This window comes from Puntigrus tetrazona, chromosome 23, assembly GCF_018831695.1.
Source record: "Puntigrus tetrazona isolate hp1 chromosome 23, ASM1883169v1, whole genome shotgun sequence".
Classification (NCBI taxonomy): domain Eukaryota; kingdom Metazoa; phylum Chordata; class Actinopteri; order Cypriniformes; family Cyprinidae; genus Puntigrus; species Puntigrus tetrazona.
Window position 1 is genome coordinate 697,789 of NC_056721.1, and position 13,692 is coordinate 711,480.

At 40.7% G+C, this 13,692-nt stretch overlaps 1 protein-coding gene across 1 annotated transcript; it reads left to right on the forward strand.

Annotated features, from left to right (window-relative positions):
* The first annotated feature begins 1,714 nt into the window (after positions 1 to 1,714).
* On the forward strand, positions 1,715 to 3,878 carry LOC122329154 (serine/threonine-protein kinase pim-1-like). The gene is made up of 6 exons (XM_043225355.1): positions 1,715 to 2,135; positions 2,399 to 2,493; positions 2,730 to 2,780; positions 2,890 to 3,271; positions 3,424 to 3,594; positions 3,748 to 3,878. Exons 1-6 carry the CDS (start codon positions 1,715 to 1,717, stop codon positions 3,876 to 3,878), a joined length of 1,251 nt encoding a protein of 416 aa, XP_043081290.1.
* The last annotated feature ends 9,814 nt before the right edge of the window (positions 3,879 to 13,692 follow it).

Here is a 13,692-nt window from a genome sequence, read left to right on the forward strand (position 1 = left end):
AACCAAGTGACAATTACACTGCATAGTGTTATAACAAAAAGAGGGCACACTGAATACAAATAAGACCTGTTGAAACGTATTTCTGTGTATGTGTTTTTATTCAAGCAGTTGGTGACTGAATTGACATTTCAATCGCGAGTGCAGACACATTTCTTAAGCACAATTATTTTTTTATATACATTCTGTGTGTTTAGTGTAAGACCCGAACCGAGACTCCAAATACTAGTGGTTAATATAAATAACATATATTTGGTGAGCTCAGACCTTGTAGATATTTTTCCTCCTTTTATTTATATAATTCCGGTAAACGGGTTACATTTATATTCGGACTAGTTCGGGTAAGTACCGCTGCGGAGTAGCCCCATACCTGCGTGATTCGCCGTAGACGTACCCATAAAAGTAGTTCCGGCTGCAGTGTTCTTCCTCAAGAAGCTCTGTTTATTAACCGCTGGAGCGCAAAAAGTCACGAACTGCAGCTTTAATTATTTCCGAATTCGGGATTTTTGTGTTATTGAGTCTAGCATTAAATTGCGATTATATATTGCGTTCTGCTTTTTTATATGAACATTTTTTTTTAAATATATATAATAGCCTACTCTTTTCAAATAATGCGGTTTATGCAGGCCCCTTGCGCTGCACGTGCAGAGTACACGTGAGGTCACGTGAAATCCGTGACGTCACAGTGAAGCATTCCACAGTATAAATTCATCGTCGCCTCACATTTAATCTAATCTAGTGTGATCAATTGAGTGAGAATCAGAGCAGAAAGATTATCACGTGAACGAACACTCAAAATAACTGTTTCCAGCGCTTCATTACAGCACCAGTGTTTCTGTTTGTAATCAGTTGAGCTCAAGTCTAAAAAGAGTTCAATATTAGTAGATAATATAATAAGAGCTGGAGAAAAAAACATCACTGACCCTTCAGGAGCAAATCCAGAGGCTTCTCCTGCAGCAGCAGCTATGGAGAACAGCCCAGCAGGTGAACAACAAGCTTGTGAAAAATTCCTTTCTCTGAAATAGTTTTGTTGCAACAATTCCTTTTTTAATATATTAAATGTGTGTATGACTTTTTTCTTTTCTTTTTTTAAGAAAAAACAGCTAAACACAAGAAGAAAAGCCTTTGTGCATTCTTCAAGAAGACATGGCTTGCTGTGAAAAGCACTCGTCGAGGCAACAAAACAGCCCCTCCTCAGCTTGTGACGGACACAGATTCAGCTGATCTTCAGTGTGGTCCTTCTGATCTCGAACCAGCAGCACACTGTCATCCAGCTGATCCACAGCCAGGCCCGTCCGGCCTAGAGCCAATAACTCTACAGGATCAACCTGATCCTCTGCCATGTCTGTCCAGCATCACACCGATAGACTGTGATGAAAATCCAGCTGATCCCAAGCCAGCTGACGGTAGGTCTACTGTCAATTCAATTCTGTCCTGTTTTTCCCACTTTTGAGTGTTTATTTATCTAATACCTACATGTATGTTCGAATGTGCCTTGTAATATCTGGTGATAATTCTTAACTCTTCCATTTCTGTTTTTTTAGAAAATCAAACAAACACAAAGAAGAAGAAACGCATTCTCACACTCTTCAAAAGACTGTGGCGGGCTGTAAAATGTGTATCAACACAGAAAAAGCACAACAAAGTGGCTCCTCTTTGTGCACAGGCCGACTCCGATTCAGCTGATCCTCAGTTGGATCCAAACATTCTTGAACCGATGGCTCTGCAGCATTCAGCTGATCATCGGTCAGATCCATCTGTCCATGAAACCATGGCTCTACAAGATCTGACTGATCCTCCAGAAGATCATCTGTCTGGTTTGTCTGATCCTGGTCAAGAACCCCCTGGTTTTGAACCAACATGTCTGCAGCATTCAGCTGATCATCGGTCAGATCCATCTGTCCATGAAACCATGGCTCTACAAGATCTGACTGATCCTCCAGAAGATCATTTGTCTGGCTTGTCGGATCCTGGTCAAGAACCGCCTGGTTTTGTACCAACATGTCTGCAGGATTCAGCTGATCTTCTTCCAGGCCCAACAGCTCTTGAGCCAGTACCCCCAAAATTTCCAGCTGCTTGCAAGCATAGACGAATCAAGGATCAAACCCGAGCAGCCTGTTTCAGCCGTCCAACTCCAGGTGAGTCTATTTCCACTTGTCTGTGTGCGTATACATGTATGTATAATTCCTCATACGGTATTCCAAACGTAAATGATAACTGTTGACAAAGTAGTATTGCCTAAAAGCAATTTGGGCGTAGCATTAGTTTCAAACATTGAGCATATTTATTCTCCATGTATCTGATGTGAATTGCATGTGTGTATTTATTCAAGCACTGCCACAGGATTTCATGTCAGACTGAATCTCATATATTAACATGCTCTCTTTGTATGTTTTTGCAGTACCATTTGATGAGATTTATGAAGTGGGAGATAAGCTTGGACAAGGAAGCTTTGGCACTGTGTACGAGGGGACTTCAAAAATTCAACGCAAGAAGGTAGGAATCACTGCTTTATTCACCAAATGTATATAGAAGATATCGATCAGTGCTTAGACCAAAACATTTTTAATATCAATTTAAATAGAAATATTTGTGATCATGACTATATATGTGTGTGTATATATGTGTATAAATTTGCAGATTCAATATAATCAGTTTGCCCATTTGTAACATACAGTGCGCTTATAAATGATTTCATTTATTTATTCATTGATTGCATTTATTTTTTGCAGGTTGCCATCAAAATCATCCTCAAGTGTGAAAGAGACCGTTATATTGAACTAGTAAGTTGACATAATGTACATAATTAAATACCAACTACATACTAATTACATTGCAAACAGAAGTGAAATGTGATATTGAACTCTTAATTACTCTTTTCTCTAATGTTAGCCTGGCTGTTCAAAGCCACTGTTTGCAGAAGTGGCTGCAAACCTGCTGCTGAAACAGGCTCCATTAAGCCCCTACATTGTGTACATGCTGGAATGGTTTGAAGAGGAGGATCGGTTCATCCTCATCCTGGAACATCCGGAACCCTGCATGGACTTGCTCAGATTTGTGGTTCACAACATGCATTGGCCGAACGAATTACAGACACGTAGCCTGATGTATCAAGCGGTGCTCGGGGCCAAGCACTGTCTTGACCGAGGTGTCTTTCACCGGGACATTAAGTTGAATAACTTTCTGATCAACACGACGACTAACCGAGTCCAACTAATAGACTTTGGCTGCAGTGACCTCGTCAAAAGTACAGGCTACTTGGGTGGTTTTATAGGTGAGTTGGCATGTTATGTTACTAGTCCTAATGAGAAGTCAAACTTCTGAGTAGTGATTTAATGAAAACAAATGGACATTTGGTCAAGTTTCTGGTGACATTTGTTTGGAAATAGATTTTATAACCTGAATATGCCTTGCTTTCATGAACAGGACGATTCTGCCCGCCTGAATACTACAAGGGCTTAGGATACAAGGCAGAGCCAACAACCGTCTGGTCTCTGGGTGTAATGATGTACGCAATTATGTGCAAATGTCTGCCCTTTAGCAGTCCTGAAGACATGATGCATGGAAGTCTGAGTTTTAACGTTAGAGTATCCACAGGTGAGAGAACAATCAACTACCAATAACACAGTGACATTAAGATTGTTAAACACACAAAGTGTAATACATGCTACATATTTCCATACTTGACAACGTTAGCATGTCATGGACATGAAAGAACACACATGACTAACCAATGAAAAACTTGTACAGAATTGCAGAATTTGATAAGTCGCTGCCTGACTGTTGACCCAACTAAGAGAGCGACTATTGAGGAGATCCTACAGCATAAATGGTTTCAACAAGGACAAATGTCAGGAGTAGCTCAGAGTCAGGCAGAGTGACTTAGGAGGGAAGGCAGATGAAGATAGGAATCCCTCTTCTGAAAGTACAAGAAGCGGATGACGAAAACTGCACAAGCCATTCACCAGAGAGTCTCCGGAGCAGCAAGCTTAGTTTAAAAAAAAGAGCAAACTTAATGGACGAAATGAAAAACAAATTTCTAAGAAATTAACACACGAAACCAAGGAGCAAATTTTATACTGTAAAAAAGTGTGCACAAAACAGAGAAAATGAAGATGGAGAATATTATAAATTTAGCGCACAAAACAGGAATACTAATGTAGACTTCACAAAGACCGTTCCTGTCAGCTCCTCAAAATGATCTTAATATATTCAAGTTATTGAATAGGTAGAGTTACATTTTATTCAATAAAACCTCTACAAAAAAAATCACTGGGTGTCCTGCTCGATTGCTCCTGTCTGCTGAGAGGTTGGTTTGTTTGTAGCTGCGTGTAGCTTCGCTCTTCAATTTATCAGCTCTTCTCTAGCGATCAAATATAATTTAACTGTCTACATACCGTTGATACTATCAAATTATTCTAACTAGTTAGACTGCTGTTAGTTCGTTCGCTTTAATCTAAAACTTGGCGGTGAGTTAGTACTCGTTAGCCGATTCACTTTCACTCCCACCCGCGTTTTCGCACTTATTGTTGGCTTTTTTCTGCTCCTGTTTATTTGTTCCTCACGCTCGTTCACTCCGTTTTCAGAAGCTCGTCAAATCAAGAGTGGTAAGTAAATCCTTACGGTGAGTAAATGGCTTCTCCCTGCATCGTCACTTGCACCGTCTGCCACATGTATAGCTTATCCTTCTCTGTTAGCAATCAGGGATTCACATGATAAATGCAGGGAAATAGCTAGGCTGACAGAGAAGGTTTTAGAATTAGAGACACGCATCCAAACTTTAATTGAGGACAGTAAGAATGCAAGGGCTGTAGTTACTGCTTTGGATGCGACTAGTACAGTGAATCTTGTACATTGTTCTCGTCCAGCTTCAGAGGCAATTGGGTGACCGTGAGGCGGGCTAGTCGCGGGTCAAAACACTGCTCATCCATTCCGATCAGAACATCAAACAGGTTCTCCCCACTCAGTGATGCACACAATTACTAGACAAGTGCTCTAGTAATTGGCGATTCTATTGTACGGAATGTGAAAATAGAGACACCAGCCACCGTAGTCCAATGCTTACCGGGAGCCAGAGCGTCTGACATCTTGTCAAATTTAAAAGTGCTGGCTAATGCTAAACGTAAACTTCGCCAGTCGGAGATCACTAAAAATAATATTAAAGAGGTGTGTGAATTTGCAAGCATGATGTCAGACAATGTATTATGCTCTGGTCCCCTCCTTGCTTACCGGGGTGATGAGTGTTGGGTCTGGATGCCTCTTTAAGGTTCTTTACCTGCCCGAAGACAATTCAATAACAGACACGAGAATTTGTTCCGAATGTGTAACTTGCAAGTGACATCTCTTCAGTTGCAAGGGAAGTAAACTGTTTCCAGCTCTCTTCAGTTTGCTTCTGAAACGCAGCCCCTCACACATCTTTATTTATACATAAAGAAAGAGCAACCCCCATAAAAAGGTTACAGTAGGGCACATTCCTTTTCTTGTGGGTGCTTGATCCTAATTAGATATCATTTAGATGGAATCTGCTTGGGGGAGAGTTCAGCAAGAGGGACAGCGTCCTGTCCTTTGTGAGCGTGTTGCCAAACTCTTAACACACACACAGAAGTTCTTCAAAACCACTTTGATATATGAGACAATAATGTCAATAAAAGTACGAAACAAGAATGGTAGTTCCAACAATGAGATTTACAGCAGACTGCTGGGTCTCAATGGCTGGATGTCTAAGTGGTGCCCGCAAAACAACATAGGCTTTATAGACAATTGGATGAGTTTCTGGGGCAGACCTGACCTGTTAAAAAGAGATGGGCTTCATCCCTCCTGGGGTGGTGCTGCTCTTCTATCTAGAAAAATGGCATATAGTCTTATAGCTCCAACATGACCAACTAGTGCCCAGGTCAGGAAGCACGCAGACCGGCTAAACCGACCGTCTGCTAGCTGCCTCACATCACAGAAGGCAGTTAATTCTCAGCACATAGAGACTCTTTCACCTAGATATCACACTATAGAGACTGTGTCTGTTCCCCGAAATAGAATATGCAGAGAACGTCCAAACCAAATCAAAAGTAATAATTTAATTAATGTCCAACAAATTAAAACTACCTATAATTCAAATAAGCAAACGATAAAACTTGGCTCGCTGAATATTAGATCACTTTCCTCAAAAGCACTTTATATATATGATTTGATCAAAGATCAGAACCTAGATTTGCTTTGTTTGACAGAAACCTGGCTAAAACCAGATGAATATATTACTCTAAATGAATCTACCACCCCCCCCAAATTATTGCTATAAAAATGAGCCACGTTTAAAAGGTAAAGGGGGAGGTGTTGCTACAACTTATAACAACATTCTTAGTACTTCTCAGAGGGCAGGCTTTAAATATAACTCATTTGAAGTTTTGGTGCTGCATATAACATTATCTACAGAATCATGTGCTAGTGATAAATTTTCTGTCATGTTTGTACTGGCTACTGTGAACAGGCCACCAGGGCACATGTAACCCAGGTCAGAAATGAGCTGAATAAAAAATTGAATGATACTGAATAGAATAAATAAAATTATAATTATTTTTTTATTATATAAAAGCTGAAACGCACAATCATATATATATTCAAAGTTGATCTGCTGTGTTGTCGGAAACTTTAAAATAATTTAAATAATTATTAACTGAAGCAAAACGCTTGTCCTAAGACGCACGCTGCGTATGACGTCACTGATATGCGACGCACTCTTGCAGGGAGAGAGCACGTGCATCCCGGATTGCGATTGAAATCATTATGGAAAAAAAGCGTGAATGATCGATGATATTGAAGCAGATGATATGCGATCATGAAACCTGTGAGATCCTATGCGGTTGATTAATTGTTGAAATCCCCTGGATTTGGTGAGTTTCAAAATAATATGATGTTCAGCTCTCTTAAATGAAGTTTAATATGTTGTGTTAATGTTTTGAAGCATTTTATGCGAGTTTGTATGCATTTAGTGTTCAGATGTTATGTATAATGTATTGTAACTCTGTAATGTATTTCTAAAGGGCTTAAAAATGATAACCAGCAGACGATTATCATTTATGTAACTAGTTTATTGTGTTTGAGTGACCAAAGTGCTCAAATGGTTTTCTCAACCAGTTGATTATATATTTGAAAGACATACAGAGTTTTAACAGTCATGTTAATTGTCTGTGATATTGTGACACTGTTTGCATAAACAGGTCAGGTTTTTTAAACTGTGATCCTGAGATGGCGAGCCACCCAACTAGAGAACCCGGAGAGAGACAACTTGAAGAAAATCCTTTACTCATCACGTGGTCAACGCCTTATTCATTATTCCAAGTGGAATTCACCCGTTCCTAGTGGTATTTCTCACCACATTAGTCAGTGTGATGATCAGTACTGAGGTATTGAACTTTTTGCACTACAAACACAAGGATACTCTCGTGTTCAGTGGATTCATCGTTTGAATTCTAAGGACAGTTATATTTTATTTTTGTTCCTTTCCCACGTTTACATAGTTTATGGACAGAACTTCATTCATATGCTGAATCTTTATTTGTTATTTTCCTTGAGTAATCTATTGTAATTGTTTTTGTTGTTGTGGGTCAGAGATTCTAATTCAAAGCAATATCAATACAAGCAAAGCTCCACAGAAGCTAGGAAAGGTTAAAAACTATAAATCAATAAGATTGAAGCAAACTAAAAGTAAATTCAAAATAGAAGTTAATTATAAACAATTGGTTAAAGACAGGTGCAATAAAAGCACAGTACAGTAAAAATATTCGTCAAATAACTACAAAGGAGCTCAAATTTAATTTCTAATACAAAGAAAGAGAAAAGAGATCATTTCTTTGGATGTGTATTTCTATTATGTGTTTTTCCATCTTAAAAAATATATCTAAATTACGACCTATGCTTTCAACCTCTAATGCAGAAATATTAATTCATGCGTTTATGACCTGGAGGTTAGATTATTGTAATGCTTTATTGGGTGGTTGTTCTGCACGCTTGATAAACAAACTTCAGCTAGTCCAAAACGCAGCAGCCAGTGTCCTTACTAGAACTAGGAAGTATGATCACATTAGCCCGGTTTTGTCAACACTGCACTGGCTCCCTATCAAACATCGGATAGATTTTAAAATCTTATAAATTACCTATAAAGCCCTGAATGGTTTAGCTCCTCAATACTTGAGCGAGCTCTTATCACATTATAGTCCTGCACGTCCGCTGCGTTCTCAAAACTCTGGCCATTTGATAATACCTAGAATATCAAAATCAACTGCGGGCGGCAGATCCTTTTCCTATCTAGCACCTAAACTCTGGAACAATCTCCCTAACTCTGTTCGGGAAGCAGACACACTCTGCCGGTTTAAATCTAGATTAAAGACACATCTTTAATTTAGCCTACACATAACACACCAACACACTTTTGATTATTCAAATCCGTTAAAGGATTTTTAGGCTGCATTACTTAGATTTGCTGGAACCGGGAACACTACTCCTAAAACAATGTACTTGTGGCATCGTAAAAAGAATGGCATCTACGCTAATATTAGTCCTGTCTCTTTCTCAATCTGTTTTCACAGTTTGTATCCAGACTAGATGGTGGATCAGCACACAGAGATTATGTTCATCAGAGACCAGAAAATCTAGATGCGCCTGTTGAGACTATTTCACTCAAACGGCTCTTTACCAGGAAGGATCAACTCAAGGCGAACTAAAACACAAGACAAGTTTCTGGATTTTAGCTTGCAAGGATTGTGCTGTCGGTTGCAAGCGGGAGAGAAGCAGGTTTCTCCTTAACCTCCCTTTTGCCTCCGGACGGATCCCAGTCCGCCTGAGGCCGGGGGCCGGGCCGGCCCCCGCCTTCCTTTGCCTCCTTCCCTGCTTTGCCTCCCTGCCTGCTTTGCCTCCGAAGCTCAGATCGCAAGTCACTTTATTTATAGAGAAAAAGGACAGAGCAAGATAAGTAAAAACAACTGGCAAAACAAAGACTTCAGACATGTTCGTCACATAAGTTATGACTAGTCACATATCTTTTTGTGCGTCAGAATCTTCATTCCCTCAGATTCCCCTGGAGCCCATACCAGTCTAAGATACTATATAGAGGCCATGTCATGTCATGACCTAGAACAAAACGTGTTATACCAGATGGAAGCTGAAACTGAAGGGTCAAAGTTGCATAATGTCAATACATAACCCTAACATCTCCCTCCTGTTTGACATTTAGCACCTATTTAAAATGACATAACAAAGCATATGCATGTTAAACTACATCTCTACTGATTACTTGATTAAATAGTCGATGCTTACTTTAAACAGCAAGGTTTGGCGAAAACCTCAGTATCTGAGGAAAAATTCCTAACCGACCCCCAAGATGTTACATGGGCGATCACCTGTAAGGCTTGCATCTTAATCTTAATGTATACAATATCAAATTTAAAGCTTGAGCATAGGAGGAAAATGTGAAAATAAACTGAAAAGGAAGAATAAAATAAAACAGTGCCTCTTGTTCTTGGCACGGCTACTGTAGCTTATCAGTGTACCTTTTGTATCACAACATCAGCACTCAGCCCTGTCACAGCTGTGGTTTTAACTGAGACTACACACATGATACTAAAGCTCTCCATTTCTCTCTTGGTGGAGAAGCCTGGTAAACTGGAAAAAATGTCTGGCTAATCATCTTAGTAATCATTGCCCTTAAACATGGTAAAACACAGATCATGCATAAACACAGCAAACTTAAAATGAGTCTTTAGTTCTTGTCGTTCTGTGAACCAGTCGAAATTCAATTTGTTTCCGTTCCCCTTTAATCGTCTCTCATATGGCCACCAATGTGACCGTCACTGCTGCAGTCAGGTTTAGAGCAACTCTCCAGCCCTCACATGCTCCCATTGGGGGCGCTATAGCTGGGAGTAAGGGATTAGTTGATTTCTTCAGCAGCCAAAGGTTTTGATACCGGCCGACTTCCACCCCTACTCAGCGTCCTACCAAGGTGTTAGCAGTTTGCAATGGCTTTGATGGATCCACGTAGATCTCTCAGTGATCTTAACTGCAGTGGGTGTGGTCAGGATAACTTTGATCAGGATGCTGTTGCCTGGTTTCACACTTGAGGCCTGTGGGGACAGAGGTATATCTGGCAGATCATTTGCTCCCACAACATTTCAAACATTTTAAATTTCAACATTTTGTTCATACATTCTGCTAGTGTATGCTGCTCTTGTGGTTTCTCACACACATCATCACACAGCGGTAAACTGAACGGTCTACCATACAGTATTTGTACTGTTGGCAAGGTGTCAGTTCAATAAAATTCATGTGGATAAACTGAAAAGGGTAGTCTGGCTTTGGAAATTGACCTCTCTTAGGCCTGCAGTTGCCCTGTGAGTTATGTTTACAGCAGATCAAACAAGATTTACAAAAAAATTTTTGAGTAGTTATTAAACCCTGGTGCATAAACGTATTGTTCTACCCTATGCACCATCCCTCCTGTTGACACATGTTTTCTCATGTGTCAACATTGCTGCTGTTTTGTACAAACTTCGTGGAAGGCACAGTTTGCCTTCAAGTCTGTATTGTGTCTGCACCAAGCGAGGTCATGTCTTGGGAGAGGGCAGTGAGTGCAGCGAAAGTATGGGCCCTGTCTGCTTTTTCTTTTTTAACAATCCCTGTCCATGTCTGGCATAATTCATTATGCTATTTACCGAGTCGGTGGACCAGTTTATATTAGATTTTTTGATGTAATCTGCCAACTGGGGACTGAATCCTAAAAGAGTGCTTGTTTTAATTGCTGTTGGTATGCACTAGCCTCATCAGCACTATACTGAACCCCACTGTTAACCCTAAAAACTTCTTCCAGACGTGCTCTGTATTCATGTACATCTTCTCCATCTTTCTGTTTACACTGGGATATATTAGAGTAATCTGGGCGTGTTCCAAGGATGTTTTTAATTCTTTCTGTCAATTGCTCTACTGCCTCTCACAATCTCGCTGCATCATGAGCTAACGGATCATCATTCCTATCTAGACCCGTGAAATCTGAATTCAGTTATCTTGGATCAGTCATGTTTTTTCTTTTCCTTTCCCTCTTACTCGCACTTCGCTTTGTGCTGTCTCCTCTCGCAGCTCCTCTCGTTGAGCTGCTGCAGCCATCTCCTGGCCTCTAGCTGCTCTTTCTACTTAACTTAACTTTTCTTCTCTCTGGTCTCCCAACATAATCTGCTGGATCTTCTTCTTTCTGCACTGCAATCAATCTTTCTTGTTCCTTTCTCTTCGACTTCCACCTGCCTTCTATCTACCTGCTCTTGCCATCTCGTCGCTTCAATCAATTGAACAGTTTCAACAGATCAATCTTTTTTCCCTTGGCTAAGGATAAATCAACCTTTATTTTGTCTATTAAGAGAGCGCAGTCCCTTTTGACTAATTTACCATTGAAATCATATTTTTTATTCCACTCATTGAGATATCGCACACTGTCTGCCGAATATGTATGCATAAACTTTGGATCTCCCGTCAATTTACTATTTTCTGCGCCCATATTTGCTTTTGGTAAGAGTCAACGATTAGTCACACGTCTGATCAGATCGTCCACTGCACCAAGCTTCTACAGACACTAATTTGTCTGCGGACAAACCAACTTTTCAATTTTGACTCAAACCCAATATAATTTTTATGTTTGAATAACACAACTCCCTTTCTAGTAGGGAGAAATATCAGTCGTGTTATTCCTAAACCACAACAACCATCTTATTCACCGTAAATCCTAGTGATTCACAATGACATTCATACAACACAATACATTCATACCATTCATACCCTGCGCGCTTAACAATTTTGTCGACAAACCAATGTCCTTGACAATTGGTCGACAGATTCTTCTGTCGAGATTACTGTGCTTCCAAAGCAGCTAGTAATCTAGGCTTCACAGTCGATACAGATCCTTCACCTTAACAGGCAAATCACTGGGTACGCTTGAGCCAGTACCTATTATACTGCAGTCACATACTTCACATACACGTCCATAAAAAAAAAAAAACACCGGTATATCACCTGATCAGTGCATTGAGTTGTCCTTCCAACGGCTCCCGTCAGACAGCCCGGAGAAGTTGATTTTTCCAGACGAAGACTCACCGACCCCCCTCAAATTCACGCGGGTGGATTTTGTCAGGCAGCTATTGCCTGGCTCTGATCAGAGACTGTCTCTCGGCTCCTCTTCGTCCTCTCCTCCTCCGCTCTGTCCTGTTGGGATCCGGCTCGAAGGACCAAGTAAATGTTGAGACTATTTCACTCAAACGGCTCTTTACCAGGAAGGATCAACTCAAGGCGAAATAAAACACAAGACAAGTTTCTGGATTTTAGCTTGCAAGGATTGCGCTGTCGGTTGCAAGCGGGAGAGAAGCAGGTTTCTCCTTAACCTCCCTTTTGCCTCCGGACGGATCCCAGTCCGCCTGAGGCCGGGGCCCCGCCTTCCTTTGCCTCCTTCCCTGCTTTGCCTCCCTGCCTGCTTTGCCTCAGAAGCTCAGAAGTCACTTTATTTATAGAGAAAAAGGACAGAGCAAGATAAGTAAAAACAACTGGCAAAACAAAGACTTCAGACATGTTCGTCACATAAGTTATGACTAGTCACATATCTTTTTGTGCGTCAGAATCTTCATTCCCTCAGATTCCCCTGGCGCCCATACCAGTCTAAGATACTATATAGAGGCCATGTCATGTCATGACCTAGAACAAAACGTGTTATACCAGATGGAATCTGAAACTGAAGGGTCAAAGTTGCATAATGTCAATACATAACCCTAACAGCGCCCATGGACAGATCACCAGATCCTGATGCGCACACACACACACACGCACACACTAAGTCATTTACACTATCTGACACAGCTGCGTTTAAAAGTGAACTGGAAGTTAGGTGCTGGGCGTCCGGTCAGAGGAGAACTGACCCCAACGGAGTCTGGTTTCTCCCAAGGTTTATTTTTCTCCATTCTGTATGCATGGGGTTTTGTTTCCTTGCCGCTGTCGCCTCTGGCTTGCTTGGTTGGGGAGACTTAACTTCTAGTGATTTAACGTCGAATTGATTACAGAGACCGTCTCTGCATTTATTAAGAAATTGGTCACTCTCGTCAGTATACATCCCTGTCATTGTAGTCTTCTACATTATACTGTACAGTGCTTTGATGCAACCTGTGTTGTTAAAAGCACTATATAAATAAAAATGATTGATTGATTGACTTGTGTAAAATTTTCAGGCCCTACTAAAAAAACAGCCTATGCCAGGCTGGGAGAAATGAACAGTGTTGACATAGTTTAAACACTACATCGTGATAAAATTACACTGCTGTTATTTTTAAGACAGTGTCAGTGTGAAATTTAACCCAAAGAGGTGTAAAAACAAAAAAGCCACACCTCCACTTAACGCTAGGCTACCAGGCTATGTCTGCTATTTTATTTCACTTGAAGACGAAGAAAAGGCAGATAAATCAGGTTCTCACATGGTATAGCTAAAATAAGTGTCCTGAAGAGCAGAGATGGATCCTGCTGGCCAGGTTTTAATCTGTTTCAGAACCGGTTTAGAGCGTCTGATGAGTGGTCTGTATGCTGGAATCAGCATAACAGAGATGTGGTCTGAGTAGTCGAGGTGGGGGCGGGACTCCGCACGATACGCGCCGGGAATGTTTGTGTAAACAAGATCCAGCGTGTTCG

What these genes read in the sequence shown, in the direction of transcription:
- LOC122329154 (XM_043225355.1), top strand. Translation starts at nt 1,715, where the DNA reads ATGGCTCTGCAGCATTCAGCTGATCATCGGTCAGATCCATCTGTCCAT. An exon ending in CAAAAATTCAACGCAAGAAG is followed by an intron (nt 2,494 to 2,729) that starts GTAGGAATCACT and finishes TATTTTTTGCAG; the next exon opens with GTTGCCATCAAAATCATCCT. An exon ending in TAACGTTAGAGTATCCACAG is followed by an intron (nt 3,595 to 3,747) that starts GTGAGAGAACAA and finishes AAACTTGTACAG; the next exon opens with AATTGCAGAATTTGATAAGT.